At 54.4% G+C, this 19,106-nt stretch overlaps 3 protein-coding genes across 4 annotated transcripts in view; 1 reads left to right on the top strand and 2 right to left on the bottom strand.

Annotated features, from left to right (window-relative positions):
• Positions 1–4,744, top strand: part of EVPL (envoplakin) — a 17,651-nt gene extending 12,907 nt beyond the window's left edge. Inside the window, exons 20-22 of the mRNA XM_024761183.1 lie at positions 33–143; positions 249–341; positions 1,071–4,744. Coding sequence (XP_024616951.1) covers positions 33–143; positions 249–341; positions 1,071–4,511 — 3,645 coding nt within the window. The 3' untranslated portion in view covers positions 4,512–4,744. The remainder of the gene's footprint in view (positions 1–32; positions 144–248; positions 342–1,070) is intronic.
• Positions 4,745–5,045: 301 nt separating this feature from the next.
• Positions 5,046–8,625, bottom strand: CDK3 (cyclin dependent kinase 3). Its single transcript, XM_024761196.1, has 7 exons — positions 8,406–8,625; positions 7,983–8,060; positions 7,783–7,903; positions 7,520–7,690; positions 7,336–7,437; positions 6,865–7,068; positions 5,046–5,758 (listed from the first exon to the last, which is right to left on the bottom strand). The coding sequence occupies exons 1-7, from the start codon at positions 8,570–8,572 to the stop codon at positions 5,660–5,662; spliced, it is 942 nt and encodes a 313-aa protein (XP_024616964.1). The 5' UTR covers positions 8,573–8,625; the 3' UTR covers positions 5,046–5,659.
• Positions 8,626–9,304: 679 nt separating this feature from the next.
• Positions 9,305–19,106, bottom strand: part of TEN1 (TEN1 subunit of CST complex) — a 15,826-nt gene continuing 6,024 nt past the window's right edge. For both annotated transcript variants that reach the window (XM_024760563.1, XM_024760562.1), the window contains exons 3-4: positions 15,722–15,879; positions 9,305–9,675 (exon numbers count right to left, since the gene is read on the bottom strand). In XM_024760563.1, the coding sequence (XP_024616331.1) occupies positions 9,554–9,675; positions 15,722–15,879 (280 nt within the window). In that variant the 3' untranslated portion in view covers positions 9,305–9,553. The remainder of the gene's footprint in view (positions 9,676–15,721; positions 15,880–19,106) is intronic.

Here is a 19,106-nt window from a genome sequence, read left to right as displayed (position 1 = left end):
GGCCAGCCTGTTGTCCTTTCCCCCCTGCTCAGGACTATGAGCTGCAGGCAGACACCTACCGCTGCTCCCTGGAGCCTACCCAGGCGGGGTCGGCCCCCAAGAGACCCCGAGTGGCTCCCCTGCAGGAGAGCATCCAGGCCCAGGTGAGCCCGGGCTCTGTATCCCTCATTCCTCAACACGGCCGGGCTCCGAGGCCTCTCAGGCGGGAGCTGACACCGCCCTCCCCCACCTCCCTGTGGCCTCTCCAGGAGAAGAATCTGATGAAGGCCTACGCTGAGGTTGCAGCCGTGTGCCAGCAGCAACTGCACCAGCTGGAGTTTGCCGGAAAGATTCTGGAGAAGGTATGGGGGTGAGGCCCATCCGCTCCCGCACTAGGCAGCCTGGCCCGGTGGCTGACCTGGCAGACGCCCCTTCCTCCCCCCACTGCAGCCTGCAGCCCCGGGACAGCTCAGCAGCCTGAGGGAGGTGCTGCTTCCTTCCTCCCCCAGCAGCTCTTACAGGCTGGTGACCATGTCAGAGTTAGTACCAGGAGATGTCATTCAGTGCGGTCGCAGCTTCGCCACCGGGCAGTGCTCCGGTGGGGACGGGAGAGAATCCCCACGAAGTCTTCAGCCTAGGATCCAGCCCCAGTGGGCGAGAGGCCACCTAGGTCTCCATCCCTGAGAGACCAGGAGCCAGGTGCTCTCCATGACTCTTGGTGACTGGCCAAAGGACTGGCCAGCTTCTTCCCACCCAGAGGTGTACTCCAGGGTCCCCCAGAGGAGTGCAGGCCCATTTCTGGGAGCCTGGGTGGAAGTGGAAGGGGGAAAGTTGAGGAAGGGAGGACCTTCCTATTTGCACGTTCTAGTGCAAACGCGGCCTGAACGCTGCCTTAAATCCTAACATCCTGGGCATTGATGGAGCCTCTCAAAATCCTGCCTCCAAGCATCCCAGGTCTTCAGTTCCACCTCCCAGGACCTACTAGGAAGTCTCAGGAAGCAGGGGAGGGTCCTGATCTCAGGAGGGTGTGGTGGGCTTATCCCTTTCCTCCCCTCACCCCAGGACGCCCCCCTCTTCCTCTCACCCTGCAGAAGGAGCTCAGTGAAGACATCCAGGTGACCCGTGATGCACGACAGGGGTCCGAGAGCCCAGCCCGAACCCGGAGGGAGTCAGAGGCCCTGAAGTCCCAGCTGGAGGAGGAGAGGAAGCGGGTGGCCCAGATGCAGCGCGAGCTAGAGGAGCAGAGGAACCAGCTGCTGCAACTGAAGACCCAGCGGCCCTTGGAGAAACTGGAGGAGAAGGAAGTGGTGGAGTTCTTCCGGGACCCCCAGCTGGAGAGCAACCTGTCCAGGGTGAAGTCCCAGGTGGAGGACGAGGGCAAGAAGCGGGCTGGCCTGCAGGCAGATCTGGAGGCGGCGGCCCAGAAGGTCGTGCAGCTAGAGAACCAGAGGAAGGCCACGCAGCCTCACCTGCTGACCAAGGAGGTCACCCAGATCGAGAGGGACCCTGGCCTGGACAGCCAGGCGGCCCAGCTCAGCAGCGAGATCCAGCTCCTGCGGGGGGAGAACTCCACCGTCTTGGCCCAACTGGAGGCGCTGAAGACGGAGCTGCTGGCCCTTGAGCAGAAGGAGGTGAGCGTGAAGGAGAAGGTCGTGCTGAAGGAAGTGGTCAAGGTGGAGAAGGACCCGGAAATGGTCAAGGCAGCCCAGGCCCTGAGGCTGCAGGTGCAGGAGGACGCGGTGCAGAGGAAGGGGGCGGAGGCAGCCGTGGCCAGGCTGCAGGCTCGCATCGCGGAGCTGGAGCAGGCGATCCGCGCCGTGCAGCCGAAGGTGATCGTGAAGGAGGTGAAGAGGGTGGAGCAGGACCCAGGCCGCCTCCAAGAGGCGTCCAGGCTGAGGAGCTGCCTGGAGGCGGAGAGGCGGGAGAACGAGGCGCTGGCCAGGGAGCTGCAGGAGCTGCGCGGCAAGCACAGCGCGGAGGAGAAGCAGAAGCCCAGGGTGGATCTGCAGGAGCGTGTCCACGAGATCTTCCAGGTGGATCCGGAGACGGAGCGGGAGATGGCGCGGCTCAGGGCCCAGCTGCAGGAGACTGCCCGCAGGAGGGGCAGCGTGGAGGAGGCGGCGGGGCGGCTGCTGCCCGAGCTGGCGGTCCTGCGGGCGCAGAAGCCCGTGGTGGAGTACAAGCAGGTGACGCAGGAGGTGGTGAGGCACGAGAGGAGTCCGGAGGTGCTGCGGGAGATGGACCACCTGAAGGCCCAGCTCAACGAGCTGGTCAACGGCAGCGGGCGGGCCCAGGAGCAGCTCATCCGGCTGCAGGGGGAGCGCGACGAGTGGAGACGGGAGCGCTCCAAGGTGGAGACCAAGACGGTGAACAAGGAGGTGGTGCGCCATGAGAAGGACCCAGTCCTGGAGCAGGAGGCCCAGCGGCTGCGCCAGGAGCTGCGGGAGGCAGCCCAGAAGCGACGGACGGCCGAGGACACGGTCTCCGAGCTGCAGAACAAGTACTTGCTGCTGGAGCGGAGGCGGCCCGAGGAGAAGGTGGTGGTGCAGGAGGTGGTGGTCACCCGGAGGGACCCGAAGCGCCGCGAGGAGCACAGCCGGCTGAGCCGGAGCCTCGATGAGGAGGTGGGCCGGCGGCGGCAGCTGGAGCGGGAGGTGCAGCAGCTGCGGGCCGCCGTGCAGGAGGACGAGGGCCTGCTCAGCTCCCGGGAGGACGGCGGCAAGAAGCTGGCCGTGGAGACGGAGCTGCGGCAGCTGACCCTGAGGGTCCAGGAGCTGCAGAAGCGGCCTCCCGCGGTGCAGGAGAAGGTCATCATGGAGGAGGTGGTCCAGCTGGAGAAGGACCCGGACCTGGAGAAGTCTGTGGAAGGCCAGCGGCGGGACCTGGACCAGGAGAAGACCCAGGTGACCGAGTTGCGTCGGGAGTGCGAGAAGCTGCAGGTGCAGATCGACGTGCTCCAGAAAACCAAAGCGCAGGAGAAGACCATCTACAAGGAAGTGATCAGAGTGGAGAAGGACCCGGTCCTGGAGGGAGAGCGTTCCTGGGTGTGGGAGATGCTCAACAGGGAGCGCGCAACCCGGCAGAGCCGGGAGGAGGCGGCGAGGCGCCTGCGGGAGCAGATAGAGCGGGCGGAGGCGCTGAGGAGGACCTGGTCGCAGGAGGAAGCCGAGCTCCAGGAGGCCCGGGACCGGAAGAGCCAGGAGTGCAGGCAGCTGCAGGAGAAGCTGCGGGAGCTGGAGACGCAGAAGCAGCAGCAGGTGCTGAGCCTGCAGGAGGAGTCGACGCTGTTCGGCCGGAAGGCAGAGAGCGAGCGGCAGAGGGCAGCCCAGCGGGGCCGCGAGCTCTCGCGGCTCGAGACGGCCATCCTCCGCGAGAAGGACCAGATCTACGAGAAGGAGAGGACCCTCCGGGACCTCCACACCAAGGTGAGCCGGGAGGAGCTCAGCCAGGAGACCCAGACGCGAGAGACCAACCTCGCCACCAAGATCTCCATCTTGGAGCCCGAGACGGGGAAGGACATGTCCCCGTACGAGGCCTACAAGAGGGGCATCATCGACCGAGGCCAGTACCTCCAGCTGCAGGAGCTCGAGTGTGACTGGGAGGAGGTCACCACCTTGGGTCCCCGTGGGGAGGAGTCTGTGCTCCTGGACCGCAAGAGCGGGAAGCAGTACTCCATCGAGGCCGCCCTGCGCTCCCGGCGCATCTCCAAGGAGGAGTACCGTCTCTACACGGACGGCCACCTGCCCGTCAGCGAGTTCGCCCTGCTCGTGGCCGGGGAGACCAAGCCCTGCTCCCCGCTCTCCATCGGCACCATCATCTCCAAGTCCCCACTGGCCTCCCCGGCCCCCCAGAGCACCAGATTCTTCTCTCCCGGCTTCTCTCTCGGGCTCAGCGAGGACAACTTCCCCATCGCCGGCGTCTACGACACAACCACGGACAACAAGGTCACCATCAAGACAGCCGTGGCCAAGAACATGCTGGACCCCATTACCGGGCAGAAGCTGCTGGAGGCGCAGGCAGCCACGGGGGGCATCGTGGACCTCCTCAGCCGGGAGCGCTACTCCGTGCACAAGGCTGTGGAGAGGGGGCTGATCGAGAACAGCTCCTTGCAGAGGCTGCTCAATGCCCAGAAGGGCTTCACCGGCATCGAGGACCCCGTCACCAAGAAGAGGCTGTCGGTGAGCGAGGCCATTCAGAAGGGCTGGATGCCCCAGGAGAGCATGCTCCCGCACCTGCGGGTGCAGCACCTGACCGGAGGGCTCATCGACCCCAAGAGGACGGGCCGCATCCCCATCGCGCAGGCCATGCTCTCCGGCATGATCAGTGAAGAGCTGGCCCAGCTCCTGCAGGACGAGGCCAGCTACGAGAAGGATTTGACAGACCCCATCTCCAAGGAACGGCTGAGCTACAAGGAGGCCATGGGGCGCTGCCGGAAGGACCCCCTGAGTGGCCTGCTGCTCCTCCCAGCCTCACTGGAGGGGTACCACTGCTACCGCTCGGCCTCCCGCACCGGCCTGCGCTCCCTGCGCTGACGGGGGCCAAAGCAGTCACGGGAGCGTGTGTGAGGGGGGAGGGCAGGACGCATGCACCCCTGCCCCAGAGCAGCCCGATCCGAGGGGCTGGGTCTTCCCTCTGTCTGACCGACTCTCGGTGTCGGGCTCCCTCCCCTGACTTTAGTGCCCAGTCCATCCCCTGACCTGGATGGAGATCAGCAGTTCTGTTTTCCTCCCTCCTCCCTCAACCCACTGCTTCCAATAAACGAATTCTCCCGGCGTCTTGTTCACATCTGGGAACGTAAGAGTCGATTCGTCTGGGGCATGAGCACGAGGGACAGCACTGCTTGGGTCCTGGGGAGTGGACACGCCCAGCTGGCCCTGCCGGGGACAGGGTGCTTTCGGAGGCCTGTGGCTCCTCTGACTCTAGGAAGGACCCGACGGGGGCAGGCCAGGGAGGATGATGCCCTGCCCCCCTCCCCCAACCCCTGAACTGTCTTCAGCCCGCTGTCAACCTCCCCCTCGTCAGCAAGTCCCTGGTGTCCCCCCCTGAGCAGAGAAACACCGGAAAACTCAGGAATGCATCAGTTTTATTTTCTCTTCTTAAAGCCAGAAGCAAACAAACGTTAAGCACATCCCAGGTGACGAGACAACTACTTAGAACACCCAGCCTGCCCCAGGATCAGGAAAATGTCCTCTCTCCCTCACCCCGCTTTCTGTTTAACTTGGGACCCTTAACTGGAACTCAACTCTTCCCCAAAACATTTTACATCCAGAAGACCAGCCGGGCGAAACTCTTTCCCCCGGGGTCTGGCTCTGCAACTGAGGGCCGAGCAGCGGAAGGGCACTTAGGAGGGCTTGCTGGAGGCCCGGGCAGGTTTCCTACTCTCCTTAGCACCTGCCATTCTGGTGCCAGGGGACCCAGCCTCTAACGGACCCCCTCGGGCATGGCGCTTCTGTGCCCCTATCTTGAAACGGCACCGGCAAACCCAACAAACAACCCACGAACTCGCTAACCTGCTGGCAGGACAAACCCAAACTCAGCCCTCTGACGGCTGACGCCAAATTGCTCTCTCCCCAGATGTGTCCTCTTTCTTGGGAAGTGAGTAGGGAGGCAGGGGGGCAGCAGCTGGAGAGAGGCTTTGAGGCCTCACACCTTCTCAGCGACAGAAACCCTCCAGCACACACTAGCGCGGGGCCAGGGAGGCCTCGGTGGACGAGAAGTACGGATGCACAAGGGCGGCCTTGGCTGAGATGCGCCGGCTGGGGTCATACTGCAGGAGTTGCTGTGGAGGAAGAGAGAGACTGGGCCCGGGGGTGGCCAGGGCCCCAAGCCCCAAAGCAGAGCTGCCGCCACACCCAGACGGCACAAGGCCAGTACCTCCCAGCTTGAGAACCAATTCTGGACGCTCCCGGAATCTGGGGACAAAGACTTCATTCTAGTCCAGCCCTAAGTCACCCCCTGTCTCCTTCACGTTACTGAGGCCGAGTCAGGCTCCAGCCTAGTTCTAGTTGAGACAGACTTTTCTCTAGGTATCAGGATGAGGGAACCAAACCTGTCCAGGGAGCATGTTGAGGGTGGGGCAGAAACACAAAATTCCCTAAACCTGGCCAGGCTGCGGAAGGACCCCCTGTCTTAGAGTAGCCAGGATGGAGGGCTAGGAGGCTCCATGGGAAGTCCACTCCACCCTCCTGGCACTGGGTTGGGAGACGCACACAGCCCTCTGGAAAGCTGGACACAGAGCCTGAAGATGAACTTCCTGCCCTGCCTTCCTCTGACCCAACGCCAGACGAAAGAGAGAAACGTGCTCTGAGTCTTTGTGGGCAAGAATGGATAGCTCTGCCTGAGGCCCTCTGGTCAGCCTGGCCTGGGCCAGCCCAAGGGGTCAAGAGGGTACAAGCAGAGGGGTGAATGAGGACTGGGGCAGGGGCCGCAGCAGCGGCGAGCAGCCTGCTCTGAACAGCCTCGTGTGAAGAGTAACCGCTGTGGAACGCACTGCGGGAGCACCGAGGCAGTGGGCGGTGTGATCCCTTCTGGGAAAGCTTACAGCTTAGATGGGGTAATAATGTCCACGAAAAAAAATTACCAAAACACAAGGCAACTAAGAAAAAGGGCACACAGCACAGCATAAAAACAAAGCTAACTAGAGGAGAGAAGTTTTAAAAGGGATGATGTACATTGGACCTATCATGGGAGAGGCTTCCAGGTGGAGCAATGAATACACATGGGGACAAGCGAACTCTGTATAGGGGTCAGCAAAGAGACGAGCTGGGACTCAGAAGGAACCAGGGCTGCATAAGAGGCTGGATGACAAAGGGGACACTTCTAGCAAGAGCAGCAGCTGGCATGAGGAGGTCTTTCTCAGCCTCCCTGCCGCCCACCTGTACCTACCATGAGCAGGTCCTTGCCCTCTGGCTCCAGGTGGGGCACGATCTCCTCCAGCCCCTTCCTGGTCCACTTGGGGAAACTGCCCTTATAGTCAGGCAGCTGGGTGACTCCTGGCCACATGGCTTCATTGGGTGTCCCCAGGGTCCGAAAGATACGAAAGAGTTGGTCAATCTCAGAGTCTCCAGGAAACAGGGCTTTGCGGGTCACCTGGAACGGGACGGGGAGAAGGTGTGGGTTCTACTCCCTTGTCATGCAGAATCCAATACCAGAAAAGAGGCCAGACCAGGGAGGCACCTCCAAGACATCTTTCCCAAGGCTGTGCTAAAAATCCTGGCCTTTTCTGGAAAAAGACCTTAGCCAGTCCCAAACACCCCTTAATCCACTTCTAATAGGAGAATCAGAGCCCCTTCTACCCCCCACCCCAGAGGACCCTGCCTGTGGCCTCCCTGTGGCCATGTTTGGCCCTCTCTCTACCATCTCTGCAAAGATGCAACCAATGCTCCAGACATCCACAGCTGTCGAGTAGAACCTGCTTCCCAAGAGGATCTCGGGGGCACGATACCAGAGTGTCACCACCTGTGGGGACAAGAAAACAGCATCGTTCAGGGTAGCTGGGTGCACGGGTGACATCCCTTCTCTCCCCTCTGTCCTGCGGTACCTCATGGGTGTAGGAGCGCAGGGGCACCCCGAAGGCCCGAGCCAGTCCAAAGTCAGCCAGCTTGATGGCTCCCAACTCATTGATGAGCAGATTCTGGGGCTTCAGGTCTCGGTGGATGACCCGATGCGAGTGGCAGAAGTTCACCCCCTGCAGCATCTGGAAGAGGTAGCTCTGGAACAGCGAGCATGACAAGGAGCTGGCTGAGTGGAAGCGGGGCCGGCTGAGCAGGCGTTCGCGGGTTGCCCCCGTCCCGCCCCCGGTACCTTGACTACATGCAGGGGGAGCTTGGAGGCTGGGGTGGAGTCCATGTACTTCTTCAGGTCCTGGCTGAGGAACTCAAACACCAGGTAAAGCTTCTTCTCGCTGTGCACCACATCCAGCAGCCTGGCCGGGCGACAACAGTCAGCATGCAGCTCCCAGCCGGGCTGGGAGAGGCCCACTTCCCCGCTCCTTCCGGCCTCACCTGACGATGTTGGGATGCTTAAGCTCTTTGAGCAGGGAGATCTCCCTGATGGCAGTGCTTGGGACCCCCTCGGTCTCCCTGGAGAAGAGAGTGGTACAGCAGTGGAGGCAGCAGCTGAGCAGGCCCTTCTGCTGGGGGGGGTGGGCGGGGGGTGTCACCTGTGTTCCTTATTCCGTAAGGATGCCCACCCCCCTCCCCAGCGATGGGGCTCTGGGTTCCTCGGCACACACCCGTCACCCCCACCGGCCGGGGGCAAAGCCTGGTCGGGGTGAGGACGCATGAGGGCTGCACCTCTGTGGCCCCCGTGTAACTGGGGAGCACTCGGAAAAGGAGTGGAACACAAAACCCTGTGATGAGGGACGGATGGGTGGGCTGTGGGTCACCCCTGGACCAGGGGGTCTCAGAGGCCGTCCCAGGACTCACAAATCCAGCCTGATCTTCTTGAGGGCCACGAACTGCCCGGTCTCCTTGTTCTTGGCCTTGTACACCACCCCATAGGTGCCCTCTCCAATCTTCTCAACCTTCTGGAACACATCCATGCCCGCAGAGCCGCCCTGGAAACAGAAGGCGCCTGGGGCGTTCGCCCCCATGCCCAGCACCCCCGCTGCCCCTCCAACCTCCACGGCACAGCCTGCCCGGCCCCTGCCCAGGGCCCCCAGCCCCGCCCCCCGCCCCGGCTCCTGAGGCCTGGGGCCCCCAGGGCTCACCCTGCTCTGCCTGCCAGGCCGCCCAGGCCCAGGCCCGGCTCCCACCACCCACCAAAGCCCCAGCCCCAGCCCATGCCCGAGAACCTGGTGTGGCGCAGGGATGCCCCTCGCCCAGCCCAGGCCAGGCAGAAAGCCCCAGGCCCCAGGAAGCAGCTTCCCTGAGCCGGGCTACGGAGCACAGGAGGGCCCAAAATTCTTCTGCCCCAGCCCCCGCCCCCGCCCCTGCCCAGCCAGGCCTGGACCCCGGGGGCAGAAGGCTGCCCGGAGGGGCCGCCCGGGGGGGGCCGGGGTCAACTCAGGACAGAAGTCAGGGGTCAGGAAGGGCTTCTGAAGCCACAGTCCTGCCCTAGGCTGCATGGCCAGGGCGAGGTGCTGGGCCTGGCCTGTTTGGGGACGCTTGGCCTCCTGTGAGGGCAGAACCTTGGCAGGAGCAGCACCCACTGTGTCCCGGGCCCCCAACCAGGTCCTGAGCGTCCCCAGCGCCCTCCCCTCAGGCCCCCAGCCCAGAATTCACCAGAAACCCTGCGCTCCCGCAGCCTCACTGCCGGGCCGGCTGCCTGCTCCGAGGCTCCCCCTGCTGGCCCCTGCCGGCGCTGCACCACGTGCACGCACTGCTACGTCACACCACATGGCTTTATTCACGAGGACCTTCTGCAACCCTCCAGGACCCACACGGGGCCCAGCCGCCAGGGCCCCAGAGCCCGGCCTCTGATCTCTAGGCTTCCATTTCTGGGCCAATCCCAGTGAACTACCCCTCCCCTCTTCTCTTCAGGAAGCTCCTGCATCTTCTCGGCGGCAGCTCCAGAGCGGGGGCGGCGGCGGGGAGGGAGGGGGGCGGTTTGCCAGGAGCTGCTGCTTCGCTCTCTACTGGCTGCTGTCCCTCTCTCGTTGGTACAGCCTCTGCTCCCGGATGGCTTGTTCTAACAAGGGGAGATTCATTCCTTCCACACAAGTCAGCACCCGGGCCTTCACCACGCAGTCTCCATCTGAAAGACACAGACACCAAGGCACAGGCAGTGTCAGCAACACACCCTGCAGATGCATTCCGGCCGTTTCCCCTCGACTTGTTCTCGGGCCTCGGTTTTGACAGAAGAGTCTGACAGGGCACAGGTGAGAAGGATGGTTTACAGGATGATGACCATTTGTCTAGTTGGGCCTCAGAACTGCGGGCCCACCATGCACTACAGGCACATGGCTGAAACTCAGGGGGTAGCCTGAAAATTCCACTCCGGCCCAGAGAGATGTAGCCTCTACTTCCCTCTTTTGTCATCTTAACTCCTACCAGCTTCTCTGTAGCTTCCAAGTGCCCAGAGTTGAGGAGCAGTCTCAGTCACCACCCTAGTTCTCCATTTGTACCAGGGGAAGGGCCCCTTGGCTTCGTAGGGCTCACTGGCATTGGAAATTGGAGCAAAGAGAACCCCATATTTAATCAATCCAAGGGGAGAGTCTGGCCTTACAGGGGCAAGTCATCCCACCCTGACAAGGGGCTGGGGGCGCTTCTAGCAGATGCTGTGGTGAGCTGATGGAAAGGTTTGTCGATGTTCAGGTGACACCAAATAGGAAGGACATCTGGGGTTTGCCCTTATAGGTGGTTGGTTTTTTTTTTTTTTGCACTATGTTCTCTCTGCTCTCTGGGCACGTCAATGAATACATTCAGTGTTCTAGAACATTATGCCGTCCTCTTTTGATGCCGTTTTGAGATAGAGGCTCTCTCTGGTTAAAGTCTATGCCTAACTTTTCCTCTAGTCTAGGCCACTTTACTGATTTAACAGAGCCCGGGGGCAGAATTCAGAGAGCTGGACTGTGTAGATTCCAGGCTTCAACACAGAGAGATGAACTCATTTGAAACATGAGGTTGCCTGTGTGTCGTCAGCTTCTGTCGGCCCCAGCGCTGGACGGCAGGGGCTGCATGGCCTAGAGTGGGGTGGGGGGGAGGGCATGGGACAGTATGTGGATCTGTGGATGGACGTAGACTGTTGATTCTCATCACTCAGGCCTCTTCAGGAATAACTGGCTCATCTATACTAATCAGTCAAACAGGATATTTGCCTAAACTTCATTTGGCACTGAAAGGCCTAGACCTTTTCTTGTGACACACGTGGCCCTAAATAGTTTTCACAGAGCAGCTGCATATGTTCAGGATGACACAGGGAAAGCAAGGACAAAATCAGAGTGCTCTAATTCGCAGTTAAAAATCTCAAAATAGAAGCATAGGTCAAATGTTTCCAAACTTCCTGTATGAAGATTTTCTTAGTATTGGACTTAATTTCACAGAACTTTCCTTACAATAATAATGCCTGTCAGCTCTTTCCTCCCCTCAGCCTGGGGAAACGTTCTCTTCGAGATACAGATAGTGGAACATGTTTCTTCCCGTGAATGAAGAAAAGTTATTAAAAATGGAAGTGAACTTCAGAAGTATGGTTATCACAGGGACAAATCTGGCAATTCTCTTAGTCCATCTGCAAAACGTCTGTGTAAATGGAATAAAAGAACGGCATTTGAAGAGTGCTGCAGGGGAGGAGAAAGGAGTTTATGAAGCCAGAGAAATAGTCATTTAGGGGAATCTCTTCTTGCAAAGAAAAAGAACCTGCGGCAAAGGAGAAGGGCTGAGGGAATTCCCTGGTGGTCCAGTGGTTAGGACTCTGCGCTTTCACTGCCGAGGGTGTGGGTTCAATCCAGAATGCAGTGGGTTGAGGTGTGAGTCTGAGATAAGGAGGGGTGATGTGGAGAACAGATCTTCTTTTAGGAAGTTTGACTGTGGAGGGAGGAGGGTCACAGCTAGGTAGGGATAGAGCTGAACTTGACATTATTGTTCCTATCATTTTAATACAGAAGAGGCTTGAGCGCTTTATATGCTGGGAGGGAAGAACCAGTGGTAACAGGTTAAGGATTCAGCTGAGAAAGCAAAGCCCCTGCAGGAAGGCAGGCATGCATCACAGCACAGGGGCTGCACCGCAGGCAGGAGGGACCCTCCTCTCTCCCAGACAGACTGGAGGAAAGGGGCTACTGATGGGTGTGGATGCATATAATTTTAGGAGAGGCTGCAGCTGTGGCCTCAGTTTTACCTGGGATGTAGGAGGTGAGGTAATTTGCTGGAAGGGACGGGGAGGTGATGACGAAGGGGGTCCTGCATGAATGCCTGAAATAGCTGTTGCGGGTCAGGGGCAGGGGGGACCAGCCAGGACATGTGGAAGGAATTCTAGGCAGCGTGAAGGGCCCGGAAGAGATAAGAGACCTTGAAACCGTTGTGCTAGGAATCCCTGGAGCTTTGTGAACTTTCTCCATCAACAGTTGGGTGGGACCTGAGAGGGTGGGGATTGGGGTTTAATCAGGGAGGAATGATGGAAGACGAGGGGTTGGAACTTCTGCCAGGAAAGTGGTTGAAATGATAGTGAGGTCAAGCTGGAGAGGAGAGAAGGTGGTCCCGATGGGTGACGAGGAAGAAAGATACTGAGGGTGGAACCTAGTTTCAGGCAGCAGTGGGGCGGAGGTGGCAGAACTGGTGCTGCAGGAGGAGCTGGCAGGATTTCCACCCCACCTCTGGGTTCTGTAATGGGGCCTGGGAGGCTCCACGTGGGAGGGCAGGAGGGGAACTGGTGCCTGGGGGGGAAAGCCAGGTTTCAGGCAAGTCCCAGAGAAGGGGGCTTGAAGGTTCGAGAGGACACAAGGAAGGCCTGTGAGGGCAGGAAGCAGTCAGGTGAACGGAAACCAGAACAGGTGGGATTTATGGTGAGAGCTCTGGGGCAGTTTCTTGCTGTAGGCAAGTAACCTTCAGCCTGGTATTCCACGCGGGCCCCTGGAGCAGAGCGGGGCCGAGGCTGTGTCCTCACATCTTGATCCCTGGACTGGAAGCCCTCGGCCCTGCGGGGTGTCCTGGCCAGCTGGTGTTGGCACATGGCTGGCATTTCTTCTCTTTCGTGTGCAAACATTTCAGAAAGGTGCCTTGAGGGGGCCTCTAGTCCATCCTCAGAACTGCCAACCTTGCCACGGGGCAGGATCCGTGTGTGGTTGACCTTTGTGTCCCCACAGGACTTCAGACCTGGCCGGGGGCCAGACAGGCCACTGCAGGTTGGAGGTCGGCGACTGCTGCCAAGCTCAGCCCACACTCTGCCCTCCCTCCTCACCGTCGTCTTTCTTTCCTTGTGTCAGTCTCGAATGACGAGCATGTCGTCTCAGAAATTAGAAACTGAGGGGAAACATTTTTTTTAAGGAAAAAAAAACCCTACACATTGTGATGAAAATAATGGTGAGTGGTAAACTTGCCAGAGCCTAGGAAGAATCCTGCTGGATCTGAGGCTTGACTACTGAGGTTCCATGTTTTTTGTTTTTTGGCAAGAACACATCAGAGCAGTACTGTCTGTGCTCTCCTGGTGCATCACACCAGAGGTACACGACCGATCGGTCCGATTTTTGTAATGTTTGATCACCTGAGCTACAGTGTTCCCGGCAAGCTTCCACCTAATGATTTGAGCAGCCAGTGGTAACGTTGCCTGGATTTATTATTTCCTCGGGGCTTTTAACATGGTGACTTTAGAATTTAGTTGTTTCTCATGCGTTTATTCACTGTGATTCTTCTCTAAAGAACGTTCCCTCCTCCAACCATTTGGTTTCCCTGAAATACAATCCGTTCAGAAAAAGGTAGGATCAACTCAAGGGAAGGAAGAGCAGGTTTAATGCAACCAGGAGGAAGCAATTAGCTAATTCCAGACCCAAGTTCTCCAATAAATGGCATTACAAAAAGGAAAAAAGGAAGACAGAACCATTATAGAGACTTGGGATATGTAACCCAAAGGCAATGCACGGACTTTGCCTCCTGCTTTTAAACTAACTTTTTGTAAAAAGCCATTTTGGGGCCGAGGAGGGGAATGAACACAGACAAGGTATGTACTAGAGCATATTAAGGAACAGCTATTCATTTTGTTGGGCGTGATTGTGATGTTAGAGATAGACATTGAGGTATTTATGGGTAAATGAAATGATGTCAGATTTGCTCTAAAATACACCAGCAAAATAAGTAAGTAAATGCGGGCGATGATGACACAACAGTGGAATGTGGATCACTGCTGAATTTGGGTGACGGGTACATGGAGGCTCATTCTACTTTTGTGCTTGTTTGATTTGAAACCATTAAATTGAAAAAGTGATATGGGTTGAATTTGTAAAGTTTTTTCCATTTTTCTTCCCACAAATAATTCTAAATGTCTTCTCCAGGTCCCACCCTGGTCCTGGCCTGATGTCCCACCTTAGTATCAACCCCTCTCTGTATCTGCAATCAGACCTTTGAGTTACAGATACTGGGCAGTTGGCTCCTGAGAGCTCCCAGGACTCCCTGTAGGGGCCAGGAGTGCAGGAGGGAGTCTCAGGTGAAGTGGGCTGCAGTCAAAGTGGAAATGATTTATTCAAGGCCCTTTGTACCCATTTCCACCCCTCCTCCTGATACTTCTCTCAAATCAATGATGAAGGCAGGGACTCTGAGCTCAAAGGCTTAAGCCTGAATAAAGATTAACTTCTATTAAATCAAACGTAATTAAAGTAAGCCCCGTTTACTTTTTTTCTAGTGCATTTCATCCAGAGTTAAAAACCACTGCAACTTTTAGAAAGTAAGTTGGGAGTGTAAATCAAGAAACATAAATGTTCATATCCTTTAATGTAGCAATTCCACTTTCAGGAAACTACCCTAAAGAAATAATCAGAAAGTGGACAAAGTTTGGTAATAGTTAAAGGCCATTAACTACGGCATTTTAAATATATATCTAGATAGATTGTTTAAACTGTTTTTTCCCTCTGGCTATGAAGCAATACATTTTCATTGTCAAATAATAAAAGTATAAGGAATCCCACAGCCCCACCACCCAGAAATAATTACTATTAACGTTTTGGTAAATAATATTTCAAACTTTTATGTGTATAAAAAATGTCTAGGGCTTCCCTGGTGGCACAGTGGTTGAGAGTCCGCCTGCCGATGCAGGGGACACGGGTTCGTGCCCCGGTCCGGGAAGATCCCACATGCCGCGGAGCGGCTGGGCCCGTGAGCCGTGGCCGCTGAGCCTGCGCGTCCGGAGCCTGTGCTCCGCAACGGGAGAGGCCGCAACAGTGAGAGGCCCGCGTACCGCAAAAAAAAAAATGTCTGTTTAACAAAAATGAGATCATATGACACATACTGTTTTGTAAACTGCTTTTTCTCAGTAAAATACTATGAACATCTTTTCATGTGAACTGATATAAATTTACAGCACCATTTTTGATGGCTGTATAATATTCTCCTGGCTGAATATCTCATAGTTTCTTTAACCAGCTAATGTACAGTGTACTTACAGGAGCAAAAAATGGAAACAATACAGATGTCTAATGCTTGTGTGAATCGACGCACATCTACTCTGTAAAATATTACACAGCCATTAAATACTGTGTCTAGAAAAAGTTTTCAAGACACGGGGGAATGCTTATGATATAATGTTAAATTAAAATAACGAGATACAACATGTTATAGTTACATAAAGCATGTGAAGGAAAATGGCACAGGGACAGCCAGAGAGGGAGGCAAAGAATACAAGTACCTAGGTTTTAAAGGGCAAGCTTCAACCCTTGATGCCATAGAGATTCTCCCAGGTTGCTTCTGTTCCTTCCCTTGCATTTTATTTCTCTTGCCCTGACTTCCTGGCCTGTTACTCCAGCCCCATCCTCTCTGAGCCTTAGTTTTCTCATCTATGAGATAGCCATAAGATGACTCATTAAGGGCTGGTGAGCAGATTCCAAAAGATTTAAGCAAACCTCCCAGTACCAGGCCTGGCATGTTGTAGGCCTGCAGAAATTAATGATTTCTCTCCCCGCTTTCTCGCTTCCCTACGGCAGGTCCACCTCAAGCCCAACCACGTCTCTTTCCTATGAGTCCCTATAACTCGTGGGCTGATTTGGAAGGAATGTTAACCCCAGTGAGGGACCCCTGCTGGGTCAGAAGCCTAGCCCAGGCACCCAAAAGACTGCCCCACTCAGGACCCAGAGTGAAAAAGGGTGTGTGAAGCCAAGGCTTACCCTTCTGGTGCTCCAGCTCCCCAAGGACCATGTAGAGGGAGCCCACCTGGGCTTGGAACGGTTCCACCAACTTGGTACAGACGAGGATCGGGTGCTGGTCAGATCTGTGCTGAGCCATCAGGGTCACTCGGGACTTTGTCATGTCGTAGCTGTACAACCTGGAGGTCAGGTAAGTGTGATCATTTCCATCCATAGACAGAACCAACCCAAAGTTCTAAAGGTTCTGGGAGGCCAATACATCCATGGGAAAATGTTCAGCCTGACTCGGATCAGAGAAATTAAAGTGGCAGCAACAGAAAAGGTTAATTAGGTCTACATAACTGAGGTATAAATTACATGCATTAAAAGGGACCTGTTCATTGACTGTTGACAGAAGTATACGCTGTGTAACCAGCACCCCCATCAAGCTTTGGTACATTTCCATCACCCCCAAAAGTCCCCTTGTGCCCCTCTGAACTCAGTCTCCCCACCTTCCACCCCAGGCAACCACTGATCTGCTCTTGGTCTGCACAGGTGAGTTTTCCTCCTCAAGCGCCTCATGTAAATGGAGTCCTGACAGCATGAGTTCTTCTGTGTCTAGCCCCTTTCACTGAGCATGATGGTCTGGAGACCCATTTATGCTGTTGGGTAAATCAGCAGTTTGTTCCTTTTTATTGCTTCGGAGCACTCAGTTGAATGAATCAATAAATTATTATGATCCTCACCAGCTGATCTGGTTTGCTTACGGACTTGTGCTGACATACGTTTTCATTTCTCGTGGGGAAATACCCAAGTGGGATTTCTGGGTCATGTGGGCGATCTGTCTGTTTAAAGGAAACTGGCAAATTGTTTTTCAAAATGGTTGTGCCACTTTACTTTCCCCCCAGCAACATATGAGGGCTCTAGTCATTCCACATCCTTGTCAGCACAGGATACGGTCAGTCTTTTTAATTTTAGCCACTCTAGTGGGCATGAAATACCGCACCATTGTGGTTTTAACTTGCGCTTCCCTAATGACCCATGATGTTGAACACATTTTCACGTGTTTATCTGCCCTCTGTATATCTTCCTTGGCAGTGTCTTGTTTAAATCTTTTACCCATTTAAAAATTAAGTTCTTTGTCTTCTTATTGGGTTATATGGGTTCTTTGTTTATTCTAGGTACAAATCATTTGTTGAATATAGATAATATACACACACATGTTCGCTTATTTTTTACCAGTTCGTGGCTTACCTTTTAATCTTCTTAATGGTAGCTTTTGATGAGAAGCTTTTAATTTTGTTGAAGTCCAATTTATTCATTATTTTTCTTTTATGGTTTTTGTTTTGGTTTGTTTTGAATATTTATTTATTTATTTGGCTGCACCAGGTCTTAGTTGCGGCCTGCAGGATCTAGTTCCCTGACCAGGGGTCGGACCTGGGCCCCCTGCATTGGGAGCTCTGAGTCTTACCCACTGAACCACCAGGGAAGTCCCTATGGTTTTTTGTTTTCTGAGTCTAAGAAATCTTTGCCTATCTCAAGGTGTATGTGAAGGTTTTCTCCTGTTTTCTTCTAAAGATTTTATAGTTTTAGCTTGTTCATTTATGATCCAGTCAGAATGATTTTTTTTTTTTTTTTTGGTATGCTGTGGGGTAGGGATCAAGGTGTTTTTTTACCCCCATAAAAATATCCAGTAGTTCCAGCACCATTTGTTGAAATGACTATACTTTCCCCACTCAATTAAATTGATGTCTTTGTTGAAAATCAGTTGCTTTTGGTTAAATAAATAGATGTGGTTAAATAAATTATGGTATGTCTATGCAATGAAATAAAATGGATCTATTTAAAGTGATGATATAGATTTACATATTTGGCATGGAACTAGGTCTACCATACACAGTTAAGTATGGTACAATATAGTAAGATAATAGGATCTCATCTAGCTTAAAATATTTATAATATTTAAATATTTAAATAATATTTAAAATATTTATACATGTATATATATATGTCTCCAAGATGGTCCCCAATGATTCTTATCTCCTGGCATCTGCATCCCTGTGTAGTCTCTACCACCCTGACTAGCGCTGACCTCTGTAACCAATAAAACATTGCAGAGATGACCTAGAGTGACTTCTGAGGTTAGGTCATTGACATTGTAGCTTTCTCTTTGCCCTCTCTGTTGAGTTACTCCTTCTGGGGAAAGCCAGCTGCCATGTTATCAAGACTCTCAAGCAGCCATATAGAAAAATCCGTGTTGAGGAAGTGAGCCTTCTTGACAACAGGCAGCACAAAATTGCCAAACATGTGAATGAGTCATCGTAGAATCAGACCCTCCAGGTCCACGCCAGCCTTCAGATGCTGGCAGCCCTGGCTAACATCTCGACTGCAATCTTCAAAGTCAATCTGAGACAGAACCACCCAGCTAAGCCACTCCCACATTCCTGACACTCAGTAAGTATGAAAAAATAAGCATTTATTGTTATTTTAAGCCACTTAATTTTGGGGTGATTTGTTACACAGCAATATGTGACTAACACAGTATATATGTATATACACATATTGTGTATATACACACCCACCCACATGTACACACAAACACACATGAAAAAGCATGTAATCACCAAAAGGTTAGCGGTGGGTGGTTGTCCACACAGTGGAATTACAGGTGATTTTTACTTTTTTTTTTTTTTTTTTTTTGCGGTACGCGGGCCTCTCACTGCTGTGGCCTCTCCTGTTGCGGAGCACAGGCTCCAGATGCACAGGCTTGGCGGCCCTGGCTCACAGGCCCAGCCGCTCCGCGGCATGTGGGATCTTCCCAGACCGGGGCACGAACCCGTGTCCCTTGCATCGGCAGGCGGACTCTCAACCACTGCGCCACCAGGGAATCCCTTTACTTGCTTTCTTTACACCCTTACGGATTGTCTACATTTTTTACAATGAATATGTATTAATTTTTTAGCATTTAAAAATTATTAGGGACTTCCCTGGTGGCGCAATGGTTAATAATCCGCATGCCAATGCAAGGGACATGGGTTCGATCCCCAGTCCCGGAAGATCTCACATCCCACGGAGCAGCTAAGCCTGTGCGCCACAACTACTGAGCCTGCGTTCTAGAGCCCGCGAGCCACAACTACTGAAGCCCGCGCGCCTAGAGCCTGTGCTCCACAACAAGAGAAGCCACCGCAATGAGTAGCCCGCACACTGCAACGAAGAGTAGCCCCGGCTCGCTGCAACTAGAGTAAGCCCGCACGCAGTAACGAAGATGCAATAAATAAAAATAAATAAATTTATTTAAAAAAACAAAAATAATTAGATAAAATTATGACTATTTTAATTTTTAAAATAATTTTGAAAATATATAATAATAAATAATTTAAAATGTAAAAATAAGTGATTTTTTTAGTAATTAAAAATATGTACTTTA

The sequence above is a fragment of the Neophocaena asiaeorientalis genome, unplaced genomic scaffold, assembly GCF_003031525.2.
Source record: "Neophocaena asiaeorientalis asiaeorientalis breed wild unplaced genomic scaffold, Neophocaena_asiaeorientalis_V1.1 scaffold30, whole genome shotgun sequence".
Taxonomy (NCBI): domain Eukaryota; kingdom Metazoa; phylum Chordata; class Mammalia; order Artiodactyla; family Phocoenidae; genus Neophocaena; species Neophocaena asiaeorientalis.
The sequence above is the reverse complement of the archived record's forward strand: the minus strand, read 5'-3'. Positions and strand labels throughout refer to the sequence as shown.

Coding starts and splice junctions, on each gene's coding strand:
- CDK3 (XM_024761196.1), bottom strand. CDS start 8,572: ATGGGGGCGAACGCCCCAGGCGCCTTCTGTTTCCAGGGCGGCTCTGCG. Junction 8,061..8,405: donor AAGAAGATCAGGCTGGATTT/GTGAGTCCTGGG, acceptor TCTCTTCTCCAG/GGAGACCGAGGGGGTCCCAA. Junction 7,904..7,982: donor AAGCATCCCAACATCGTCAG/GTGAGGCCGGAA, acceptor TCGCCCGGCCAG/GCTGCTGGATGTGGTGCACA.